At 47.0% G+C, this 26300-nt stretch overlaps 1 protein-coding gene across 9 annotated transcripts in view; it reads right to left on the bottom strand.

The window, feature by feature from the left end:
* The window catches only part of KLC1 (kinesin light chain 1), a 52798-nt gene that overhangs the window by 13637 nt on the left and 12861 nt on the right, over positions 1–26300 (bottom strand). For 4 of the 9 annotated variants that reach the window (XM_040478322.1, XM_040478325.1, XM_040478323.1 and 1 more), the window contains exons 2-13: positions 23959–24220; positions 21494–21724; positions 18073–18151; positions 17341–17566; positions 14878–14965; positions 14141–14242; positions 11955–12128; positions 11709–11808; positions 9123–9172; positions 8976–9043; positions 7852–7960; positions 4112–4273 (exon numbers count right to left, since the gene is read on the bottom strand). In XM_040478322.1, the coding sequence (XP_040334256.1) occupies positions 4112–4273; positions 7852–7960; positions 8976–9043; positions 9123–9172; positions 11709–11808; positions 11955–12128; positions 14141–14242; positions 14878–14965; positions 17341–17566; positions 18073–18151; positions 21494–21724; positions 23959–24220 (1651 nt within the window). Of the gene's footprint in view, positions 1–23; positions 75–4111; positions 4274–7851; positions 7961–8975; positions 9044–9122; positions 9173–11708; positions 11809–11954; positions 12129–14140; positions 14243–14877; positions 14966–17340; positions 17567–18072; positions 18152–21493; positions 21725–23958; positions 24221–26300 lie in introns of all 9 variants that reach the window. The other 5 variants (XM_040478329.1, XM_040478331.1, XM_040478327.1 and 2 more) reach the window with 4 other exon arrangements.

Below are 26300 nucleotides of genomic sequence, written 5' to 3'. Positions count from 1 at the left end.
AGCCCCTGCCCGCTCTGACTCACCATGGGACGCTGAGCAAGTCATTTAACCAGCCCGAGCTTCATTTTTCTCATCTTTAAAATGGAAAAATAAAATTTGTTACCAACTCCCCACGAATGCTGGGAGGACAAGAAAACATAAGTTCTTGTTGGTCTTTCAGAAAAAGGACATTAAAACGTTAACTCCACAAACCGTACACCTGCTGTCCACCCCCCAACTCATCACTACGCTCCAGCGGTGTTACTGGCAGCGCTCCCGGACCAGACCCTCGGCGGACCGCGGGAGAAGGACTTCACGGTGAACATCCCCCTCCCCCACAGGCCCACAGGCCCCAGGTTCCGGAAGCAGCCCCCCGCTGGGGAAGGGGCGCTGGGGCAGGCTGCCCACCCTCCCCTCGCCATCCAGAACCAGTGGGAAGTGCGGTGGGAACCCGCCCCAACCCCGGTGGGCTTCTATTCAGGGGGCCTCTACTACTTTCCACTGACCGCCATGAAAGCGTATTTACGTCAAAAAAGTGGGTTTCTGAACAGAAGTGTATAGTGTATTGGCTGAGAAACACAGGGCAGTAGTTATTAAGTACAGATTTCAGGTGATTTGCTATTTTTTGTTACATTCTAGTTGTGTTCCTAACGTAACTTTTAGAAGTAAAAAGCCTATTTCTAATTAACAGCATGTACTGTCCCATTCCTCATAATCTCGGGCAAGACTTCAGTGGATCGAGAAGCTCTCGCGAGCACTAACACAGGGAGGTGGGCGGGCTCCCCCTGAAGGAGCCTGCAGGGCACTGGCAGCGCGAATCGAGACAGAGCGCAGAAGACTGACTTGGGGGCCCTGGGTCCTCATGTGAGGTCTCCTGGGGCCCTCGTGGCATGGCTGCAGATACGACTGCTTAGTAACCAGGCAGCCCAGGGACGCCCGTGTATCTGAAGGGAACCAGCCCTCAGTGAACACAAAGCCGTGTGGACAGAGGGTAAAGGGAATCCGATGTATCAGGAAGCATTCCTGTGCACACAGCATCTGCATTTTTAGCAGGACCATAAAAGAGAACTCGGGCTTCTCTTGACAATGCTTTTCAGATCTATACACTTTGTACAAAAATAAGTTTGAGGAAGTCACACTTTAATCACAATCTTTATGGTACATACCTAAAAGAACAGAACTGCACTTCCCTAAGAATTTGACCCAAAAACTTCCTATGAATTGTTACAATATATCCAGTAACCTTACTTTTCTTGCATTTTAATAGCACAGAATTCAGTCCTGTGCTGAGACCCAGACTCTCACTATCTGCAGGGAGCAACTATGCCTAGTGTGCCTGATCTCGGACTAGCTGCCCTCTGTTTTAGACGTTACTTCTGAGTGTGGAGAATGAGGACACGTACTCAGTCTGGCATCAGCGGCTCTGATCACGGAACCGGGCAGCCAGGCCTATGCCCGCCATCCTCCCCACTAGACTAGCACTTGCCCGACAGAGCGACACGATGCTTTTTCCTAAGGTAGCGGTTTTTAAACTTTTTAAAGAGCACTGAAACCGTTTTTCAAAGACTTAAAAACTCTAATGTGGAACGCCAACATAAAATCTAGGTGGCATTTTCTCATTATAAATGTAAAACAGGTTCTTGGGATGATAAAATAAGCCAGGAAAACCCTGAAGCCGCCAACAGAAACTCACGATTTGTGGCGTGAAATTACAGAGGACAGGCCTAGCCCTGACACCCACCTCAACTCCCAACTCGTTTCTAGTTTATCTGGACTGCGTAACACTAGAAACTCTTGTGGCACACCGGTTAGCGCTTGCAGGTGGCAACGGTCCTTAAACCCGTTGTCATCTGGGGGAACTCCGCACTCCTACACAGAGGGCAAGAGACATTTGTTCTCACACCTGGACAAAGACTAACGTGGGGACTGCAGTCTACCAGCTCCTCACTGGAAGCTGACACTTAAACCGGGCTCCTTTGGTTGCACAAAACTACCCCTCAACCAGGCTGACTCAAAAAAAAATGCAAGGGTGCATACTGCCTTTTATCAGGTCTCTTCTTAAAGCAGAACAAGGATGCTTTGAAAATGAAACTTCGACCATGTATCAGGACAGCTCAGTACCACCACCTCAGAAGCTGAGAGCTATGGCTTTCCCTCAAAGGTGAGGGCGGACTGAATGTGAGCAGGGGCCTCGGGGGCCCAGCGGTGTTCACGCCAACCTGGGAGGCTCCCCGCCTGGTTAACCTGGGCAGTTCTCAAGTCGCCACTGTTTGAGCTGAGACTCTGAAAAAAGGGATCCTTCTGCTGCTCAAAGCGAGTTTTAGGAAGGACTTAAGATCTGGAATCTAGATTCTCTCAGCCAATGGACCCCACAGCCAATCGATGAGCCCTGTGATGGATCCTGTCAAAGATGCAGAGCTCCTAGTGTCTAATGTCAAGTAAAAAGGGGTCCAAAGCCTGGCGTGTGAGCGTCCTAAGTGAGAGCATGTCCAAAGTGAGACGGGAAATGTGAAATGGAAAGAGGGCCAAGCGTGTGCTCCAGAGGAGTGACTGTTGTGCCCACGGCCTCTGGGACCCCGCGGCAGGCCTGACTAGCTGCCTACCAGCCCTCCACCCTGGATGGGAAGTGCCTCTCCCTCATCCCTGAGTCTCAGTCTTGAAGACGTAACACAACTCCACGTTGTCAATAACTTTATGACAGGATTTCACAGGAAGGTTGACCTAGAAATACTGTCTCAAGAAACAGCTCCTCCAGAACTTCATTCGAGAGTATCAAATCTGCACCCTGGCTTCCAAAGGCCGGAGAAGGGACGTGGCCCTCTACACAGGCATGCAGGACGACAGGAACCATGGGGAGAGTACAGTACACAGTGTGGCCAGATGTGGGCAAGAGGAGGGCCTGCGCCATCGTCGTTTTGTTTGGACTACAGCCCGACAGGGGGATGGTCAAAGCGGATGCTGATTGGTTGTCTTGGCACAGGAAAACCCAAAGCGAGGCAGCTGCCAGATAAAGACGGTCAAAAGATGTTCTCTCTGAAACTCTGACCCCTAACATTACGTACAAAGTGTCTGCTTAGAATGCTAATCCTTACCAAACCGCTACAGCTATAGAAAAATCCCAAATAAATACACTCGAAAAGATGGAGTATAGAAAAACCCGAAACTACTATTTGGCAAAACATCTGCACCATATCAGCTAATCAAACTGGACCACCACTTCAAAAAATAATAATGATAAAAAAATCGAGAGTGCACCTGGGTGCGTTAAAGCTAATCCTGCTTTCAGTCCTCTCTGATAAAAGCAAAATCCCACAGATACCAGCTCAATAGACAAAAATATTACCCACGTGTGACCAAAATACACTAGAAAAAAAATGTTCAGAAGGCCACACGCTCTTCGGCAACCACTGGGTAAACAGCAGTGGTAAGAACATCCATAAAGGCAAAGTCATGAAACCCAGAGGCAGAGCCTGGAGGGACAGGTCCCAAACACAGGCACGAGTTCTGCAGTTCTGCGTCCGAGAACCTCTGGCAGATGGCAGTGGAGAGAGATGAGCCCCTGGACCCCCAGGGGAAACATGATATTCAGCACTGAGGTGGGACACGAACAGCAGCCATCCCAACCTGTTCTTTCCTAGAGACAAGTTCTACTTGACAACATCATCTCCCTTTAAGGAATCTGAATTACTTCTAACAAAATCGACAGCAGCCTGGTCAGTGAAATTAGGAGCGCTGGAGTTAGCGATGAAAATGGGTTAAGTTAACAAAGCGAGTTAGTTATCTGCCACGCTAACCCTAATATTAAAATAAACCCAGGTTATGGATTATGTTTTAAATAACCAGGACACTCAATCAGCATTTAAGTGCTCAAAGTTAAGCCAAACAGCTTTCATGGGTTCCTATGGAGAAGAAAATTACCACTTCAAACAAATAACAGACTTCATCATTAGCAGAAGGTAAAAACTCACAGAAATCTTAATTTTGTACGTAATTTGAGAACAGGAAAGTGGCACATAAGACAAGAGGAAAGTGCTGGCAGGCACCCCTGCAGGACACTGGCCCAGGCCGCGGCCGGGGGACGCAGGGACAGAGCGCCTGGCCGAGCACGCCGGCGGCTGTGTACTGTACTTACCCCGTTCCACTCTACGCTCATACTCACTTCCTCCCCTCCGTCAGGGCCGCTCTCGTACTTGACCACGTCCACGTTCAGGCTCTCCCGGCTTCTCCGCTTCTCCATGTTCTCAGGGTCATTCAGCACTTCAGCTACTCTCTGTTTGTGAACATTGTCAAGACCCTGTGAGCCAGGCAAGGGGGAAAGGGTTTGATCCATTAGAACTTAAGTTTCGTTAAGGATTTCTAAGATAGTTAAGTTTCACTAAGGAAAAGAAAAACAAAACAGCTCTTAAACACTGGAAAGAAAAACTCAGAGCAGTGATTCTCAGGAACGTACGCCTAACACTTAGGCATTCCACTCGGTTAGTTTTACCTCGAATTTTAAAAAACAATAGGGGCGCCTGGGTGGCTCAGTTGGTTAAGCATCTGACTTCAGCTCAGGTCATGATCTCGCAATTCGTGAGTTCAAGTCCCACCACCGGCTCTGTGCAGACAGCTCAGAGCCTGGAGCCTGCTTCGGATTCTCTGTCTCCCTCTCTCTCTCTCTCTGTCTCTCTCTCTCTCTCTCTCTCTCTGCCCCTTGCCTGCTCGTGCCCTGTTTCTCTGCCTCTCAAAAATAAATAAACATTAAAAAAAAAAACTTTTAAATAAAAAAATAAAAATAAAAAACAACAAACATTGGACTCCAGCAAGCAAACTGCACACTTGAAGTATTTACAAAGAAATGAACTCACACATACAAACCTCAAACGCCCTCCCCAAGAAAGAACCTGTGGATGGGCAGTTGGGACAGATGTGCCAAAGAGCAAGGACACGTTCAAGACAGAACCTAGGAGGCAGGTACACGAGTGCGGAACCCTTTCAGCTTCTCCGTCTGCAAAGTGTCATCAGACATTGCCGGGACAACGCCCAGACGGCCCCAGTGTCAGGGAGAGGGGGCAGCAGCACTCACGTCACTTCACTGCGGCAGGGACAGCCTCCCCCACACTTGAGCTAACACCTCGCTGCACTCAACACAGCACAGATTGTTCTCCGGGTGCGTTTCAGTTCTAACGATCTGTACTCTAAATGGGATTTCAACCCAACAGCTCGTGCAAATACTGTGCTGACTCCCACAGGGTCTTCCTCAAAAGGTACAAATCTCAGACAGATGATGTACTAATGTGACTTTACGGTAAAGCGGACGTGCCCCCTCACCAGGCAGGAGGAGACCTTTCTCAGTAAAGCACTGACAATCCCCTTCTTTAAGCTTCTACAACTCCTGATCCCCAGACTCTGCTCAGTTGATAAACATCATCCTGGTACTTTAAAACAAAGCCTGGATTGTTGGCACTAATCCTGATGACAGGTCAGAGAAGTCTAGAGCTGGGATGAGCATCAAGGTGGTGGAAGCCACCTTCCATCCCCAGGGGTGGCAAACGTGGGCACTGTGCCCGAATGCCATGCAGCCCCACACAGCCAGACCCCCACCAGGCCTCCCAACGCCTCCAGGCGCTCTCCCCTGTGCATGCCAAGCTCCCAAGCAGCCTTTCAGAGTCAGAAGACCCAGGAAGTATGGCCAGACTTAAGAAAGGGGCTCCTCCAGGGGCACAGGCTGGGACACATCATTGGTACCAACTCTGCCTGGGTTTTCTCTCCTCAGTCCGCACAGATTTTGTTCAGAAAAAGAATTCTAAGGTATACACGGGTCACTTTAACCCCAGACAAAAAGCGCAATAAACCAGCAAACACATAATTGCCTACATATGTACCATTCAAGAGGGAAAAACTTGGGGCGACCGGGTGGCTCGGGTGGTTAAGCGGCCAACTCTTTCTTTCCACTCAGGTCATGATCTCATGGTTTGTGAGTTTGAGCCCCACATTGGGCTCCGTGCTGACGGTGCGGAGCCTGCTTGAGACTCTCTCTCCCTGTCTCTCTCTCAAAAATAAAATAAACTTAAAAAAGAGGTGGGGGGTGGAGGGAAAAACTCACACCTGCCTCTCCAGTCCTAAAGAGATATAAGACAAAACCAGACGTGCCACCTTTACATACATTTCTATATATTTACACAGACACATACACACGCTCATGTGTGCCCACAAGGTAACACAAAAACACATACACACACAGGGTTAACACACTTACTCATTACTCTGAAAGCTGCTCATTAAAGGGCACGAAGGGCACCCCTCCCTCCATCTCCTCACACTGTATTTCACATGACTAAACGCCTCAGTAGATGAAGGAAAACGCTCCAATGATCCCATGTTCACCTTCTTGCGAAGCCACCACGCTGCTGTCCATGGTGGCTGCGCCGCCTCGCGTCCCCACCAGAAGCGCATGGGGGCTCCAGCTTCTACATCTTTCCCTCGACACCTGTTCCATTCTGTGTCGCACTCGAGCCGTCCCCATGGGGGTGAAGCAGGGTGGTGGCTGACGATGGGGAGCACTTCACCCGCCCGCGCCCGTGGGCATCTGTGCACCATCTCTGGAGAAATGTCTGCTCAGCTCCTCCTCCTCTGCTCATTCTTTAACTAGGAAATCCTCCTGTCTCTATACATTCTGGACACTAGAGCATCATCAGATGTGATGTGCAAACACTTCCACCCATTCTGTGGGTATCTTCGCTATCTGAACAGTGTCCTTGAGTGCACACACGTTTCTAACTCTGGTGAATCTAACCGATCGAGGTTTTCGTTTGCTGCTTGTGCTTTCGGTGTCATGGTTATGGTCTGTTTTTTTTTTTTAAGTAGGCTTCACACCCAGCACGGAGCCCAACGTGGGGCTTCAACTCCAGATCCTGAGACCAACGCCTGGTTCGAGTTCAGGGACTTAACCCACGGAGCCACCCAGGCGTCCCTATAGTTACGACCTTTTAAATAATATAGTTTTGTTTGTACAAACTAAAATATTAAATATTTTCTAAGTCAAGCTTTTGATAAGTCATATTAAAAAAGACTCATTCGGGGCGTCTGGGTGGCTCAGTCGGTTGAGTGTCCGACTTCAGCTCAGGTCGTGATCTCACTGCTCATGAGTTCGAGCCCCGCGTCGGGCTCTGTGCTGACGGCTCAGAGCCTGAAGCCTGCTTCTGATTGTGTGTCTCCTTCTCTCTGCCCTTCTCCCACTCACTCACACTCCATTTCTTCCTCTCAAAAATAAAAAAAAATTTAAAAAAAAAAAAAAGACTCATTCAACCCATTCAATTAAAGTTCTAAGCGGTGAGGGGCGTCTAGGGTGGCTCAGTTGGTCAAGCATCTGACTTCGGCTCGGGTCATGATCTCACAGTTCTTGGGTTCAAGCCCCACATCAGGCTCTGTGCTGACAGCTTAGAGCCTGGAGCCTGCTTCAGATTCTGTTGTTTCCCTCTCTCTCTGCCCCTCCCCACCTCACACTCTGTTTCTTTCTCTCAAAAATAAATATTAGAAACACTCACGCTCTGTCTCTCTCATTCTTAAAAAATAAACATTTAAAAAAAAAAAAAAAGTTTTTTTAATTACAAAACAAAAAAACACCTCTAACAGGCGAGTTAAAAATAGGAGGCATGGGGCGCCTGGGTGGCGCAGTCGGTTAAGCGTCCGACTTCAGCCAGGTCACGATCTCGCGGTCCGTGAGTTCGAGCCCCGCGTCAGGCTCTGGGCTGATGGCTCGGAGCCTGGAGCCTGTTTCCGATTCTGTGTCTCCCTCTCTCTCTGCCCCTCCCCTGTTCATGCTCTGTCTCTCTCTGTCCCAAAAATAAATAAACGTTGAAAAAAAAAAAAAATAGGAGGCATGTCACTGACCTGTTTACGGGACCTCATGGCTGCTTCTTCCAATGTTTCCGCAGCTTCAAATTTGCCTTGTCGTCTATAAAGTGCCCCGAGGTTTTTCAAAGTAGTTGTAACAGTCGGACTGTAGGAAAGCCCAGGATACACAGAGAATTAAATACAAGTATCAGAACTGTCAACAACACATCATCTAAAGGACTAAAAGACACGTTCGTGAGAAACACTTAAGTTTCTACAGTATTTTCTCAAGCAGCAAAATTCTAAAACAGTTCTTCTATCCCAAGGACCCCCTGCCTACCAGTGCTGTGTGACAGAGTGAGGCGACTCTGACCCTGGCCGTAGACTCTCCGAGGGGCCAGGGCACGCTGCACTGAGCCCTGTGGCCGCTGGGACACGCCCGTGTGCCTTCCAGGCTGTGGCTGTCCCCAGGCCCTCTGGCAACAGAAACAACTGTGCTGGGTGTGGCTGGCAGCCATCGTGCCTCCCCTGGGGGCTGAGCGTATTCTGCGCTGGGCAGTAAAGTGGACACGGCATCCCTACGTTGCTGCTCACGGTCTCCCTCCTCTCCACATAGAGGGAGACGGAATGAGCACATGGGAGCCAGAAAGAGTGCGATGTGTGTGAAGAAGAGTGTGTCTCTGCCCATAACCACAGTCTTACTAAGAAACTAGAAATAAACCCAGTTCCTTTCAGCATATGTAAGTACTTCAAGAGACTTCTTTCTTATTAACAATAATAGGCGCTTAAGGCACAGAAACAAAGAAACAGTGCCTGAAGGGCTGTGTAGATGAAGCATCCCATGCTTGATTTTGGCTCAGGTCACTGATGTCATGGTTCGTGAGTTCAAGCCACACATCAGGCTCTGTGCTGACAGCATGGAGCCTGCTTGGGATTCTTTCTCTCTCTTTCTCTCTCTGCCCCCGTCCCAAGGCACATGCTCTAGCACTCTCTCCCCATCTCTCTAAATAAATGAACATTTAAAACACAAAATTACAGGTTTTTGGACGGGAATTTGAAACAACAGGGGACTGTGCCGGCACACCATCTTACGGAACTTTACGTGTTCGGTCATTTACAAGCTGCCCTTAAAGCACTAGCACCTTCCAAGTAGTCCTATTTCTCTAGGTAGAAAGACATACCTATCAACTTTGCAGGCTTTGTACCAGCCGCCATATTCTCCAAAAGATGTCCCATCCTTTTGCTTTCCCTAAATTATAACAAATGAGTAATTATTTTTAAAGCAACGTATTCAATTCAGAAAATCTCTCAAAACATCGTGTTCTTACTTTGCATTCTTCTCTTTCTTCAGCGTGCATCCAAATGGGTTTATTTTCATCTAGGGGAGAAAACATAACATACTATGAAATCGAAGCACGAGAGAGCCCACTGAGGGGAGGCTGCCAGGTTTCAGTGACCGTAGAAACTGGAGAATCAGACGTAACTGCAGAGGTTGGCGGCTGTCTACCGAACCTGACGAATGCTGAGGCTCCTACAATGAAACTTTAGTGCTAGAATCTTCACGTAACACTGGGGAGTATTCAGAATTTGACAAAGCTAGCATTAAACAAAAGTCCAAGAAAAAGGAATAAGATGCTTGGAGAGAACCTGGCAAAAGATGCGAGATACTCCCTTACGGTCTTAACCTTCCGGAACCTATACCAGGCCACTCCATCCAGCGCTTCTAGACAACCAGCGTGTCCACACCACACCACACCACGGAGGGTAAGCAGTCTGAAAAGTGACATTTATGAGAATATTTTTATGACATGAAAAATGGTTAGGGTACAAATCTGAAGAAAAATAAGCAGTATTTGTGATTATATGTAAAGCATGGTTTTAATCGTGTAAATCAATCAGCACAGAAAGAAGGAAAACACTTGAAATCATGGGTGACCTTCACCTTCCGTGTCTGTACGCAGGAACCTTTCAAGGACCGGCTTCAGGCTCCCGAGGAAGAAACCTATGCTCACACCAGGTCACCCGCTCACTAACCACCTACCCTGGCCCAAGTCACTTAGTCTACAGTGTCCTCACTCCTAAAATGGATTAAGGTTTGATCCAGTTCACAGGAATGTTCAGAAAATGAAACGAGATCACACACCGAGACTGCCTGACAGAACTATGATTGTTACTTGGCATGTCACAGGACACTAAAGCCTATTTTAAATACTGGTCTTGAGAGAGTGAACAGTAGGTGAGGCTGCACTGTGGGTGCAGGGTTAGCCGTATCTAACTGAACTATTCTGAACTATTCTATTGCTGGAATAGCCAACTACACACCAGCTAATAGAGCACAACTCCCAGACGACACAACAGGTCGCACATGTCAGTATGTGCACCGTGAGCAGCAGGTCCCTGGGAGACTGGATGTCACACATCGATGGCCACAGGACACACATATCTTGCCCAAAAAGAAATGCCTTCTGTCCTACGCTTTAACATGTGCATGGAAGGCAAATCCAAATACAGGAACACTGCTTTTTTAACTGGAACCCAATTAGCTGTGGACTTTATACTACGGTTTTTAGCAAAATGAAGCTACCAAGTCACAAGGAAACAAATATTCCCCAAGAACAGAATTTTGCAAAAGCAGCATTAAGGAAAGGACCTGAAATCACTACAAAGTCCAGACAGCCTCTGCAGTTAGGCGAGGATATGGAAGCCCCTGTGAACTGTACGACTCTGGGGGGGCACTTGCTGTCCTGTCCTGTGTCAACTGCAAACAGAATCCACGCTCAGAATGGTGAGCCTGGGGCATTCCCAGATTCTCAGAGTAAAAGAGATTTACCGCTCCACTTACTAACGGGAGGAAAATTGTATTAATACACTTCAAAGATCTTTCAAGAGTGGTTTCTAGGAACTCTCTATAAAAGAAAGTATTTATTGGGGTGCCTGGGTGGCTCAGTTAGTTCAGCATCCAACTTTGGCTCAGGTCACAATCTCATGGTTCATGAGTTCAAGCCCTGCATTGGGCGCTCTGCTGTCGGCACAGAGCCTGCTTCAGATCCTCTGATTCCCTCCCCCCCCCCGCCCCTCCCCGACTCGTTCTCTCTCTAAATAAATAAAAAAAACATAAAAAATAAAGGATAAAGAAAACACTTATTAACCAAAACCTCCCTATGCATTATGAGGTTTCCTGCACACCAGTAACAAATGTCCTCATTCCAAATGCTTTATGTAACACCTGATGGGGGGGGGGGGGCCTTTTTAAACAAACAAATACTGTTTTATTGAGCAATTTAAATCCTACAAAATATTTGTTCCAAAACTGTGTATTAAGTACCTATGATACTTTAAGGAATATGGAGACAGGCCTTGGCTCTTTAAGGCAGTCTAATAATCCAGTGGGCCTGGGATGGGGTTGACAACCTGCACTTCTGTCTGACAGGTCACACGTGGTGCTGATGCTACTGATCCCTGCTGGCACTTTAAGAACCAGGATGACAGGACAATCCCAGAACCGTTGATGTCTCCAGAGAGACTTTCTGGAGTTAATGCTCTGAACTGTGCATGAAGCCAGGCTGGACTCTGGAGAGAGCAATGAGGCAAGATGTGGGGTGGGTGGCCCATCACCCCTCACTACAAGAGGCACGACACCCTGGGGGTAACTGGAGCTACTGGTGACACCAGAGCAAGTACGCGGGTGTTCTCCAACGCTCACTGGCTGGTAGGTGAGTGAATGAGCCTAGGACTACGCACAATGTGCCACGTCCTCTCCTCTAAGCACTATCTGCAAAATCATTTCTAACATTCAAATTACACTGTCCCTTGAAAACATTAGGATGATTTGGGTATTACCAAGTTCCAGCAGGAAATCGCTCTTAATGCATTCTGCAACTGTGTACGCTCAGCAGCAGTAGCGTAGTTCTTACCATCCACAGAACCGAACTCCCTTTCGTGTGCACGAGTGAGAATCTCTTTGTACAGTGTTTCTGCTTGCTTGAATTTTCCTTGCTTCAGATAGCAGGAGGCCTTAAAAGAAAATAAAGTACTCAGCAATCTTCATATGTAAATGAAATGTACACTCTTACCTACAGGCTAAATGACACAACAAACTTCAAAAGTTCAAAGAAAAGGAATTCTGGCTCTATGTACAGAGTGCGCCTCGATCAACACACCAGGTTGTTTTTCGTTTTGGCCACGTTGGGGTCGTCGGGCCCCAGTTTTGTTTGGTAGATCTCAAGGGCTCTTTGATAATAATATTCTACTTCTTCGTATTTGCCCTGATTCTGGCACAGTAAGGCCAAGTTGTTCAACTGCTTCGCAACATCGGGGTGATCCTTTCCCAAAACCTGGAACAAAAAAAATAGAGTGTATTAGAAAACACAGATTTGTTCCACTCCCATCCAATCCATTCACCACCTACGAGAAAGATCCTTCTAAACAGAAACGGGACCGTGCCTAACCTCCAGGCTTAATGCCATGCCTCCCCGTGCCCTGTAATAATAAAAGTAACTTCACCAGAACTCTCATTCTTGGGGGTGAGAAGGAACCGTACATGCTTTAAACTTCAGTTCTTAGAATAAGCCCACACAGGAGCTGGCAGTGGTGGATCATGCACGGTCTAGAGACGAGGACACTGTTCTATAAAGGCTGTGCTGGCATAACTGCCAAGGTGCGGAAGAGCCCTTTCTGACTCCAGCTGTTGCACAAGACTCATCCCGATGTGTACAGCCTTCAAAGGGAATTTCCAACTCTTCCACTCGCACTAAGCCTCTGCGGTCACCCCAAACCACTTCCCCTCACGTGGCGAACTCCCCCTTCAGGGCTCTCCGAACTCTCATCCCAGATGCCTGACGTCCTTCTCCCAGTCCCCCCCAACCACACCACCCACTGACTAATCAACCCTCAGGTCTCTGCAGAACCCTCATAGGGCACACTTCCCTACATCTGACTGAAGGGAGCCCCGGCCCGCCCTCGCCCTGGTAACTCACAACCATCCTGGTTTCTTCCTTTGCAAGAATCACTAACCAAAACTATCTCATTTATGTATGTAGTCCACTGCCCATTATAACCAGGAGTGCCAATGTTACATCTCCTTCACCAGTGTAAATGTCAGCATCCACAGAGGTACGGACACACAGATGAAGAAATACTGAACGATTTCTTCAGTACCTTGGACAAGGGATTCATTCTCTCAACTTTGTGCCTCCCCAAGAAGGCATGCTGCCCCTCCCTCCCGCTCTGCACTCCCTTGCTCTCCCTGCCTGTGAACCTTGTTTAAGACTCAGTACAAACACTGACCACTTATGAGAAGCCATCCCCGGTGCACCACCCTCCTGGGACTTTGGGGGGCCCATGCTCTCTGCACACTCCTGGAATTCTATCCTGGAAGCCAACTACATCCTGTGCCCCCCGGGAAGGAGCTTTCTCTCTGATTTGTAAATCACCAGCTCTAACCAAGCAGGGGCCTCCAAGAACTCAACACGCATTGCTAAATGAGTAAATGAAAGCCACTATGTACGAATGAATCTGGTAGATCACTGTATAGAGTTCATAATCCTTAATTTGATACTTATGGGTTCTCCTTGACTTTAACCCTAGTCTACTCAAAATCTGACCATTTTATTTCATAAATATCATGTAGACGGCAGCAAAAAAGAAGTTCTCCTGCATAATTTGATGATGAGCCGTTTTTTACTTCCCCTTGCCATATGGCTGAAAGTTAAGTGACCTTGCAGTATCGCGGGTAAATAATCACAAAAAATACCAAGTTAAAATACTACCCTTGGTCATTCATGGAATGGACTGGACACCTCAGCCTCCCTACTGCTGGAATTGACAAGCTACATTTTTTCCAATACCTAATTACCATAAACTGTAGCTCCTGGCGTAATTCACATCCATGACACTGACGTCATCTACAGTTCTGAGTTACACTTTAGTTCTCAAAATAACTTCATCTTTTAAGCTTTACAAGCGTATTTGGTGACTTTATTTTTAAATTTCAATGTGTTTCTCCTCGACAGGTACATGCCCCATTGTGAAATGGTGTGCCCTTAGGCCTTCCACGGCCAGTGCTCAGAAGTTCCTCCTTCTGCAGGCATTCCCAGGCCACATCAGGCAGGGCAGGCATACACGGACACCCCCACCCCTCTTAAACACCGGTGTGAATGGTGTGAATGGGCCAATCAGCTGTGTTTTGCAGGCTGTCCACCTCATACCTTATCCAATGAGTTATTTTCAGGAAATGGTCAGTCACCGCATACCACAGGGGTCATCTCTCAAAACTTAAAATCTGAAATACTTAGAAGACACAAAACACCACATCTCAAGACAATAAGCACCACTCCTCTGGCCGCACCTTTTCTCTGATCTCCAGGGCTCTTTTACACAGCGGCTCGGCCTCTTTGTACTTCCCTCTCTTGCCGTACAGCACTGCAAGGTTATTCAGAGTGGCCGCCACCTACCAACACAAAAGGAACGTCAAGGAGCGGGTACAGGACTGACGGACAGGACTTCAGATCTCACATATCCGTCGGTGCCCAGTGTGCACAGTGAAGTGCTCTTCAGCGAAGGAAGAAATAGGACTTCGGTTAAAAGCAAGAGAGCAATTCACTATATACAGATTCTACGAAGTAAAGTGCAGAATACAAAAATTCAACAATCAACATCAGCAACATGATCTTGATTTTTTTTTTTTTAATTTCACTGAAAGCCACAAAGCCAACCGAACCAACGCAAACACAGATCTGTTTGCAAATCTGACCAGATTTTAAGAAGAAGGTAACATAAATTCTTCAGAAAAAAAAATTAAAGAAGTACATGCAATTTGATTTAAGACAAAAAAAAAAAAAGTACGTGATCCATTTGAGATGGTGATGATGAACGAGTGTGCACCAGCACATGCTAAATATCAGAGTCCCCAGGACTGAAGTTTGTCACTGCTATCAAATAAGTCAAGACACCTACCTGTGCCATCTAGTGAAAAGGCAGCTCTTAAACCTTCCCTGTTGAGTTTAATATTAAAATGAGTTGGGTAAAAAAAAAAAAATAGGGAAAATAAAATGTAAAAAGAATGAAAGAACCAGATATACAAACCGCGGGATGATCTTTGCCCAAAGTTTTTTCACGGATGGCCAAGGCATCGTTCAGTAGATTTGCGGCATCTTTGTATTTATTCTGGTCTCTAAATTGAAAGACATACAGTAAGTGTTTTGGATATAGCTTACTCCATCTTTTTAAAATGTAATTTTGAAACTACAGAAATAAAAGCTTCAACTATTTAAAAAATAAATCAACAATTAAAACTAATAAAAACACCTCTAGTGTACAAGAAAAAGCTTCCACCAATAAATGTGAACTGGAATCCAGGCCTGATTAGTTTCTGAAGCTTGCCCTCCCCTCTAGATCACCAGGACAATGCCACCCCCACAAGGCGAGCTGCCCCACACAGAACAAGTGAGCCAGCCCAGAAAGTGGGCACAGCTTCACCTTCTAACAGATAGAACTGATGCCAGCATCTGAGCCCAGGCTCTGCCAGTTACCGGCTACAAGGCTTTGGGACACAAGAAGCCTCCCACAGTCCCAATCAGCCCATCTAGAAAGGAAGTGTATGACCTAACTCACAGAGTTGCTTTGGAAGGTAATGATATGCTATGTGTATAATGGAAAAGCTAGTTAAAAATAAATATGGTACATTATAGTGTCTTAATCTGGTATGCAACTTGCCACCATTTGCTTGTAGTAAGAGGAATGAGGATATTTTTTTGACTGTGGTAAGACAGAAACACCATCAGACCAGACCCAGCCTCTGCCCACCTTGGTTTATGTACTGACAATGTGATTACAAAAGCTAGCACACATGTTTCTTAACTGAGTAAGAGCTGCCCAGCAAGGCTTCGCCCTACAGAATCCAGTCTGTCCTACAAAACATGGGAAGGGTTCAGAAGGCCTATGGAACCTCTGAAGCACACTAATTCTGGCCAAGCGTATTGAGATTTTTTCCTCCAATTATCCTACAATTATACTACACATTATGAACTGGCTCAAACTTCTTGTGAAAATCAGCAAGTATGACAGTTTTAAAACCTGCTAGAAACTTATAATTAGTAACAACAACTAAACGAGACAAGGTATACTGAGCACCCTTCTAAACTGTGCCATAACACGTCAGGGACTATAAACCAATTGGCCAAAGTGAAGTCACATGAAGAGCAACCACACTGGTTCTCAGGCGTGGCCCCCAACCAAGGACAAGCAGCCTCAGCTCCAACACATGAGAAACCCAGCCAGCACTCCTTGAACCAGCACACCAGGAAAGAAAACCAGGAAGAAAACCGAGACTCAGAAAAGTTAAAGGCTCCGGACAACATCTTCAGTCTTGGGGCCATTTAGCAGAGATACAAACGGAGTTGTCCTGACTTTAAATTCAGTGTTCTGGGGGCGCCTGGGTGGCTCAGTCAGTTAAGCGTCCGACTTCGGCTCAGGTCATGATCTCATGGTCCGTGAGTTCGAGCCCCACATGGGGCTCTGCGCTGACAGCTCAGAGCCTGGAGCCTGCTTTGGATTCTGTGTCTCCCCTTCTCTCTGCCCCTCCCTCGCTCATGCTCTGTCCCTCTCTGTTTCTCAATAAGAAATAAACGTTAAAAAAAATTTTTTTAATAAAAAAATAAATTCAGTATTCTGGCTTCTCCTTGAGGACAGGAATTACATATTCGTCTTTAGGGCCTCACAGGAACCAGCCTAAAATCCTACCTATACTTGTGTGTATCAAACATGTTGAATGGGGACAATGAAGAAACACAAACCCTTTCTTTGCAACCCACAAAACTGGAAGGGCCACAGCAAACCACTCCTACTGTGTGAGTAGTAACTTCCCCCTCCTCAGGTGCCCACTCACCCGTCTCTGATCTAGTTCAGGTTAGGTGAGCTAAGAGACACGCACAAAGGGCTCCAACATGTCATTCCCTGGGCCATAAAGGCTAATTCCTCAATTCCCTTCAAAGTGTTCGCCAGGGGCTCCTAAGGGAGGAAGCGTGCTGGAGTGACAGGAGAGACAGGGACACAGACACAGGCTGGGCCCCACCTTTAAGGGACACGACTCTGGGAGAAGAGAGAACAAAGCGCAGGCAGCCCTGATGCCGAGCACAGTGCACAGGCGCCAGAAGAAATGTAGCGGTTAAGGGCTCTGGCGACACAACAGGGGCAAAGGGAGAGTGGGATCCGAGACCCAGGAAAGAGAGAGAGCTGGCAGACAGGCGGGAAGGCTGTTCTGGAGAAAAGAAACCTGGTACAGAGCCTGCTGGAAAAAATCGAGAGTTGACTTTGGCCAGAGCGAAGGGTGCATGTGGGCTATTCTAGAAAGGCTGACCTAGGTCGTTTTGGGCAGCATCTGTTCCACGGGGTGACAGCCTCGCTATAGAGCTCGCTGAGTATTTTGAATCTAACCCCCTGGCTGTTTGAGGAGAAGTGAACGATAAAGCTGGCGAAGCAGCTTACGGGCAAGTTCATTAAAAACACGGCCTCCGGGAAAGACCAGAGGAGAAAATGAGAACTACTAGCCTGTACACCAAGGCCAGGATGTTCAGCATGGTAGCCACGTCTGGGTGGTCGTGGCCCGAAGTCTTCTCCAGGTCCTCCAGGGCCTGCTTGCAGAGCGGCACGGCCACCTCGTAGCGCCCCTGGGAGGCGTACTGGATGACCAGGTTGTGCAGAGTGCGCAGGCGCGCCGGGATCTCGTAGCCGCCCTGCTGCGCCGCGGCCGCTGCACTGCTGTGCTGCTGCTGGACTGCACAGACAGAGTTTCACTTGAGATGTGCCGAGAGGAAATCATCCGGACGACACCACTGAATGACACCTTTCTTCTCTAGCTTTGGTCCAGGGTGGCACTTGGGCCCCACGCTACGGACACCCACGCAGCACTCCCCAGGCAGGCTGCGTAACATCAGTAACTTGTCAGGGGTGGTGTGATGCCCCCAACAGAGCAGTCAGACTGCCCTCGGCACCAAACTAATTCTGCCTTTCCAACCCCGTAAGAGTCCACACTTCACGTCTGAACCGTCTATGCACGACCCTATCTTGCAGGGGCTGGTCTAACGTACTAGTGTGTCCCACCAAGAAACTCTCTGAAGTTCTTTTGGGAAACATAACGCCATCCAAGTGCACAGAGGGCTGCTCCCGTGAGGCAGGCCACCGGCGCGAAGATGCCCACTGATTGTGGCAATGACATCACAACAGGACAAACCACCTTCTGTTTCTAGGCTGCCACTTAACCACTCCCCTTCGCCAACTTACTTCCTTGGCCGGGTTCGTCGTCATCATTTGGGAAAAGGTCATCCAGAGGTTCTTTGGTGGAATCAGTGTCTTTGTCCTCCTATAAAATCAACCCAGGACAACTTTAGTCTTACGAGTGCTATAAATCCTGTACTGGAAATCATTAGTGTGAATTTCATTTTAACAAAAAATCTTAGAAAAGATCATCTGTTTTTAAAATCAAATAAAGTGCATACTTGGAAAACCTAGAAAAGATGGCGGATAATAAATCGGAAGACTAAAAACAACAGAGGACTGTGTTAAGTCACAAAAACATTTTATATTTGTTCTATAAAATGTACTGTCATCATGGAGATTTCACATGTATAACCTTATAAAGTTATGTTTTAAACACTAGACATTTCTGAGAATAAATATGATTCAACAAAAAATAAACAAAATAAAACACAGGATTATCCACAATTTGGCTTATCCATCAATTTAGCAAAGAGTAACACAAAGCATGCAGGACCAGAACTCAAACATTAAAGGAAGGTGGGCTGGGGGCGAGGGGGGCAAAAGGCTGCCTTAGATTCTTCACTACATTCTGAAGAAATTCAAACAGAGAAGGGGAAACTCTTACTTGAAATACATTTTACTTGGAAACCAAGTATGTAAAAACAGACCAAAACGGCCCATCTCTGAATGCCACAGACCTGGAGGCTAGATCTCTCCTCCCTGCTCACTGCCTCCACCACAAGATCCCTAAGAGCAGTTTGAAACCTGCCAGCTTTGAGTCTGTGACTCAAGTGTCCCCACAGATTAGCGCAGGGGTCAAAACCAGGGCTACGCAATGGACAGAACAGACAACAGCTTGACCAAGTGAGAAATCAGCATCACCCCGGGGGCAGGTCACATCACTCGCATCTGGACGGGTTAATCTAAGAAGTACACAGAAGTCACCTAGATAAGAGTCCTGTCTGGGATGCATCGTCTAATTACACTCACAGAGAAACATCACACAAACTCACACTGCAGAACAATCTATGAAGCAACTGGCCTATACTCTTCAAAGATATCTATGTTATGAAAAGCGAAGAAAGGTGGGGTTTTTTGCTTCTTTTGAAAAGGACCTGTTACAGGGGCGTCTGGGCGACTCAGTCGGTTGAGCGTCCAACTCTAGATTTTGGCTCAGGTCAGGATCCCAGAATTCATGGGATTGAGCTCCACGTCAGGCTCCACACTGACAGCAAGGAGCCTGCTTGGGATTCTCTCTCTCTGCCCCTTCCCCGCTCACGCACCACTCTGTCTCTCTCTCTTAAAATAAATAAACATTAAAAAAAAAAAAAAAAGACCAGTTTCAGATGAATGACGACTAAGTGAACCAGACGCTGCCATGGTGAAACAGTGCTACGAAGGGCTCTGCCAAGACAATCAGGACAAAGTGAAGAGCAGGTGACGACTGTGCCCGTGTTAAACTGCCCAACTTGACCTGGCCCTGGATTCCACAGGAGTCTGTCCTCATGCCAGGGGGATAGGCCCAGCAGCAGGGGAATGTGGCATGAGGTATGCCGCGTATTCGAACACAGTTCACAAGAAACAGTCGTTTGTGTAGATGCTGAGAGGCAGAGTTAGCTCACTGTTAGCTCACTTCTCCAAGCCAGATATTTTTCAAAATAAAAAGTTTTCAAAGTCTCTATGAAAGCTTCCAAAACTATCCAGTATTCTAGGTGAATCGCTGGCTGGCTTCAGCATCTCCATTTATTCTCATTCCAACAGCAGTGTATAGCAGTGCTTCTCTTCCAGCAAAACGTTCAGTTACTCCACAAGGGAGCAATCAAACGGGGTGCTGTGGACTGATGTGCCCCCGCCCCCTCCCAAATCCTCTACTAAAGCCCTAACCTTCAACATGATGGCGCGTGGAGAAGGGGCCTTTCAGAGGCAACGTGGGTTAGATGAAGTCATGAGGATGGGGCCGTCATGACAGGACTGGTGTCCTTCCTCACACAAAGAGGAAAAAGGAAAAGATGCTAGACTGCCCTCTCGCTCTCTTCCTCTACCCACGCACGAAGGGAGGCCATGTGAGGACACAGCCAGGAAAAAGGCCCTCGCCAAGCACCCGACCGCTGACACCCTGATCTCGGAATCAGGAGAAATAAGTCACGCGGCCTATGGTATTCCATCAGAGTGGCCAGAGTGGATGAAGACATGCGCCGTGGTGACGGGAGATGTGACATTAGGGGAAACTGAGTAAAGGATACATGGGAATTCTCTTCACTATCTTTTCAACTTTTCTGTGAATCTAAAATTACTACAGGGTGGCTGGGTGGCTCAGTCGGTTAGGCATCTGATTTCAGCTCAGGTCGTGATCTTACAGTTTGTGGGTTCGAGCCCCACGTTGGGCTCTGCACTGACAGCTTGGAGCCTGGCATCTGCTTTGTTTTTCTATCTCTCTTTCCCTCCCTGCTTGTGCACGTGCACGCTGTCTCAAAATAAACATTTAAAAAATAATTAATAATAAAAAATAATAATGAAATTAGTCCAAAATTTCTTTTAAAGTTGTTAACTGAACAGATAAAAATGGTGGGTGGAAAATAATCAAGACTGAGATGAACCACCAAAGAGAATCAACAAAAAAGGAGAAAAGCAAAATCCCTGGTGAACCCTAACATTCCCAGCAGAAGTAGGCAAGAAGGAAGCAGGAGTGAGGGAGCAGGAGACCCAGGTGGTGTCCTGGGAGCAGGGGGAAGAGAGTCTCAAAGAGAAAGTCAAGACCCACAGCACCACAGGCCACAGACTTAGTTACAGATTACAAGGCTAGATGACAAATGACTGCGTGGGACCCATGCTGACCTGAGAGCGCTCCAGCAGTGCGCTGGGTGTGGAAGCCAGACCCCATGGGTTAAAATGTCCAAGAGATCTCCAGCCGGGACAAACCTTGTCAAGTGCCTCTGTGCACCGTGCCTCACATTTACAAAGTATTCTTACGTTTCTGACCACTGTTCTAAAACACACATGAGGGGCACCCAGGGGGCTCAGCCGGTTGAGTGTCCAACTCTTGATTTCGGCTCAGGTCATGATCTCATAGGTCCTGAGATCAAGCCCCACGTCAGGCTCTGCGCTGACAGTCTGGATCCTGCTTGGGATAGATTCACTCATTCATTCATTCTCTCTTTCTCTCTCTGTCTCTGTCCCTCCCTCGCTCACGCGCATGTGCTCTCTCTCTCTTTCAAAAATAAACTTAAAAAAAAAAAAAAGAACTTGCAAACACATATATGAAAAGCACATGGCAAGGAGAACCTCCATGACTTGCCCAGGGACTAAGTCCCAAAAGTTAGAATCTCTGGTCTTGCTACACGCAACCACTAAAGCGGGGGCGGAAAACACCGACGGCTTTACTAAAAGAACCGACTGACTACAGCAGGGTTAACTGTCAATACTGCATTCCTTCCGAACCACTTACGGATGGAGAGATGTCATCATCGTATTTTTTTAACTGATTCATGAATTCCAGATGCTTCTTTTCTTCCTCCAGCTGAGCCACAGACTGCTCACTCTTCTGTAATTTCTGCTGCGTGTTGGCCAATTCATCCCGCAGCCACTGATTCTCCTGGCACAGGCGACGAACCTGTGCCCGCAGCTTCTGTTTCTCCGACTCGACAGCATTCAGGTGATTGGACAGAGCCATCATAACCTGGACAGACAGAAGCGCTGACAGCACTGCAGGGTCCAGCCCACACGTCCCCCTCCCGCCCACGCACACTCTGTGCCTACTCTCCTCACGCGGGCGGGGATGTGCTGCGACACAGACAAGCACCACTGCTGCTCACTTCCCTTCCCACCCTTGGTCCCACGTACACAGGGGCGCGTGCTCAAAACATCTACGGGAACCCCACGCTGCTCTGCCGCTTGACAGCATCTCAAATAGACTAGCAATGGACACACAGCTAACTCTTCTGACAAAACTGTTACTTTTCTACTTTCCATCTAAGTGGCTCCAACATAATTTCTCAGAGACCCTTTTCCACATCTGAGAGTGTGTGCCCAAGCAGGCATATGTGTATGGGGGTCACTCAGGGAGGGGCTGGTGACGGAGCTAGAGAAGGGCGGGCAGACAAATCTCTGATGTTCCAAGGTAAGGGAAGAAATCTTTGTAGCTCGCCAGGCTGTCAGAATGTACTTTGCATTCATAAGCTTAAGTCCAGGCTGTAAAATCTGGTGACGGCCCCAGGGCTCTGCCTGTGGTACACTGATTAGTTTCAGGGACAGACCTGCCTGAGGCATTAGCAAACTCCTAAGTATACGCGCAGAGTGAGCTGGGAAAAGTTGGCCCCAGTGCGTTCTGTCTTTAGACCATGCAACTGCCTTTCCCTCTACCATCCTCCTAGTTTCAAACCTGAACTCCAGAAAGTAAGGCTTTTTTCTCCTTTGTTCTTAACCCTAGTACTTGCCAAACTAAAAAGGAAGTCCATATTCATATCACTTTTCAACAGAATTTGCCTTATAACAGATTCACAATAAGCAAACACAGTCAAAGTTCCACAATTAGTCTTTCACACAGTGGGAATGAAAAACTCTAGAATGAGGCTATGGATAGTCACTGTGGAATAGAACAGTGTCCTCTTCATGGATGTGGGACTTAGGAACCTAGCAGGCCCCACTTCTTTCTTCATTCACCGCACAAGAGGAAAGCCAAGAAAAAGAGAGGCCAAATTTCAGCGTATGTAAATGTACCTGAAATGTGCTAGCAGAGCCAACAGTTATCAGGGGAACAGTTACCACCTAGCTGTTTCTAATTTTTCACCTGTATGTCCAACATGATAAAAACAAAGGTTTAGTCAAAAAACAAAGGTTTAGGGGCACGTGGGTGGCTCAGTCGGCTGAGCTTCCGACTTCAGCTCAGGTCATGATCTCACGGTCTGTGAGTTCGAGCCCCGCGTCGGGCTCTGTGCTGACAGCTCAGAGCCTGGAGCCTGCTTCCGATTCTGTGTCTCCCTCTCTCTCTGACCCTCCCCTATTCATGCTCTGTCTCTGTCTCAAAAATAAAGAAACATTTATAAAAAAAAAAAAAAAGGTTCAAAGGTTTAGGGGCACCTAGGTGCCACAGTTTGTGAGTTTGAGGCCCACGTGGAACTCTCTATCAGCACAGAGCTCCCTTGGCGTCCTCTGTCCTCTCTCTGCCCCTCCGCTGCCCTCTCTCTCTCAAAAATAAATAAATTCAAGCACTTAAAAACCAAACAAACCCACAAAGGTTTAGCAATCTTGTCTTAGGGTACTGCAGAGACTATTAGCTGTTGACAATATCCATTCTCCCTTCTTTCTTAGGCTTAAGAAGGTGGAAATGTAAGTGGGCAGGGCAGCATTCCCCAGTCTCCCTCACAACTATGTGTGGCCATGAAACAAGGTGTGGCCAAAGAAATGTAAGCAATGCTGTGCACCAGCTGGAGGAAGTAAAGGGAGGAGACACACCCTTCCTGTCCCTTCCCTATCCTAGAATGTGGTCATGTGGCTGCAGCTGGACTCCATAAAAGGTTGCAGCTCTGACTCCACAAAAAAAGCTGCGTGCAGCACAATGCAGAGGCCTGGGCATCCCTGAGGACTGTGCAGCTACACAACCTGTCTGGGGCGGTCTACCTTGGTATTTCTCTTATACATGTCTGTGATGTTTAAGCCACTGTTTTCATTTATGACATATGCAGCCAAAATCAAATCCTAAATGACAAACAGGGTTACCTCTATTTTACTGCCTCTGCTTGTTAAAACTTAGACGTACCCAAATCAATCATCACTTATATTACATACAAGCTGATCTCTGTTATTCTGTAAGTATCTTCCCTCTAGTTTAATTAAACTACGTATTTCAGATGAAGTCTCCATTTCTCCAGACTGTCAAGTGCATGTTCCTGTCTGAGGCGACCTCACGTATACCTGTGCCTCACTCAGGCCAAGCTCCAGCATTTCCAGTGACTTCCGGATCATGTTTGATTTCTCCTCCACCAGATTACTTTCATCATCTTTCTTCAAACACTTCAGTGTTTCCAGTAAACTTTGTAAAATGGAATTATGCTCGTTCTTCAGAGCTTCCAGCCCCTGAATCACTTGCTTTGTCTTAGAAATAATCTCATCCTGTGTAAGCTTCTCCAACTTGTCTTCCTTTATATACACCATCGTGGACATGTTGTCATACATTCTAGAATGGAAAAAGGAAAACAAATTAGGTATCTCATTACAGGTTTGATTTGTGTTACATCTTTAATAAAAGACATTGTGTGAAGAGTCTTAAATTAACATTTTTTTAGGTGAATAATAAACATGTATTTGTGACTTGTTGAAATACTGTACTGTTTGTTTTCCCTTTGCAGACCAATTTAATTATTTTTCTGGCTTAGGTCTGGATTCTTTTTAATGGAACAAACGACAGCAACTGAAATTAATGCCAAAGATTAAAAGCAGCAAAACCACCAAATGGCATTTCCAAAGCACAAAGCCTCAGTGAACAAAAGTTCTCTGAATGTTTGCAAGCTTTTTTTCCCCCTTAATGAAATGCAGAAAGGACAGTAAATTCTTGGTAACATATTTACCAGACAAAGCCTTGAGAAGTGGTCACAGTTGGAAGAAGGAAGAAAACCAGCAAAGGAACATGGGAACAATCAGAGTAGCAGGAGAAGGACTAGGTCCGTCTGAAACATGGTGAGAGAGTGACATGAGCAGGATCATCAGCACTGTAAAGACTCAAGGAGAACGGGGGCCCCGCGGGCCTCTGGGATCGGAATAGCTGAGAGGCCAACAAGATTTCATGAAATCATACAGTGTCTGGAACGGGCTCTAAAATACTACAATGAGAAAGAAAAATGAAAGGGGCATAAAACAGCATCAGCAAAATCATGGTGACTGTGACACTAAGCAACTGTCCCCACTTTACCAACTGTCTAGGTTTGTGGATGTTTTTAAATCCCATAACTCAGTTTTAGGGAGAGAGGGAGGGAGAGAGGGAGGGAGGGAGAGGGAGAGGGAGAGGGAGAGGGAGAGGAAGAGAAAGAGAAAGAGAAAGAGAAAGAGAAAGAGAAAAAGGAGAGGGACAGGGTGCCTGGGTGGTTCAGTCTGCTGAGCGTCTGTCATGATCTCACAGCTTGTGGGTTCGAGCCCTGCATCAGGCTCTGACAGCTCAGAGCCTGGAGCTGCTTCAGATTTTGTGTCTCTCTCTTTCTGCCCCTCCCCCACTTGTGCTTTCTCTCTCTCTCTAAAAATAAACAAAAAAAAATATTAAAAACAAAAAAAGAAAAGAAAAGGAAAAGAAAAGAAAAGAAAAAAGAAGAAAAGAAAAGAAAAGAAAAGAGAAAAGAAAAGCAAAGCCACAGTGAATATTAAAGAAGGTTGTTCAGGGGGCACCTGGGTGGTTCAGTTGGTTAAGCATCGGACAGTTGATTTCAGCTCAGGTCCTGATCTCAGTTTGTGAGTTTGAGCCCCACATTGGGCTCTGCACTAACAGCACAGAGCCTGCTTGAGATTCTCTCTCCCACTCTCCCTCTCTCTGACCCTCCCTCCCTCATTCTCCCTCTTTTAAATAAGAAAGATTTTTATGGGGCACCCGGGTGGCTCAGTCGGTTAAGCCTCTGACTTCGACTCAGGTCATGATCTCACTGTCCTTGAGTTCGAGCCCTGCATCAGGCTCTGACAGCTCAGAGCCGGGAGCCTGCTTTGGATTCTGTGTCTCCCTCTCTCTCTGACCCTCCCCTGGTCACGCTCTATCTCAAAAGTAAATAAACATTAAAAAAAATTTTTTTTAATGTTTTTTAAATCTTTTTAAATTTTTTTTTTCAACGTTTATTTATTTTTGGGACAGAGAGAGACAGAGCATGAACGGGGGAGGGGCAGAGAGAGAGAGGGAGACACAGCATCGGAAACAGGCTCCAGGCTCTGAGCTATCAGCCCAGAGCCTGACGCGGGGCTCGAACTCACGGACAGTGAGATCGTGACCTGGCTGAAGTCAGACGCTTAACCGACTGCGCCACCCAGGCGCCCCTAATGTTTTTTAAATCTTAAAAAAATTAAAAAAACATTTAAAAAAGAAAGGTTGTTCATGGACAGGGATTGAAGTCAGATTACACATCAAAGTAATTTCCTCCAGAGCACTTAGCACCACCTGAAATCTTGTTTGTTTCCACATACTGCCTTCCAGCCTTGAATGTAAGCTCTACTTAAAAGGCAAGGGGGGTGGGGGGGCACCTGGGTGGCTCAGTTGGTTGAGCATCTGACTTTTTTTTTATGTT

Source organism: Herpailurus yagouaroundi, unplaced genomic scaffold (assembly GCF_014898765.1).
Source record: "Herpailurus yagouaroundi ecotype Mexico unplaced genomic scaffold, PumYag 141, whole genome shotgun sequence".
NCBI classification, from domain to species: domain Eukaryota; kingdom Metazoa; phylum Chordata; class Mammalia; order Carnivora; family Felidae; genus Herpailurus; species Herpailurus yagouaroundi.
This window is presented reverse-complemented; position numbering and strand designations above follow the sequence as displayed.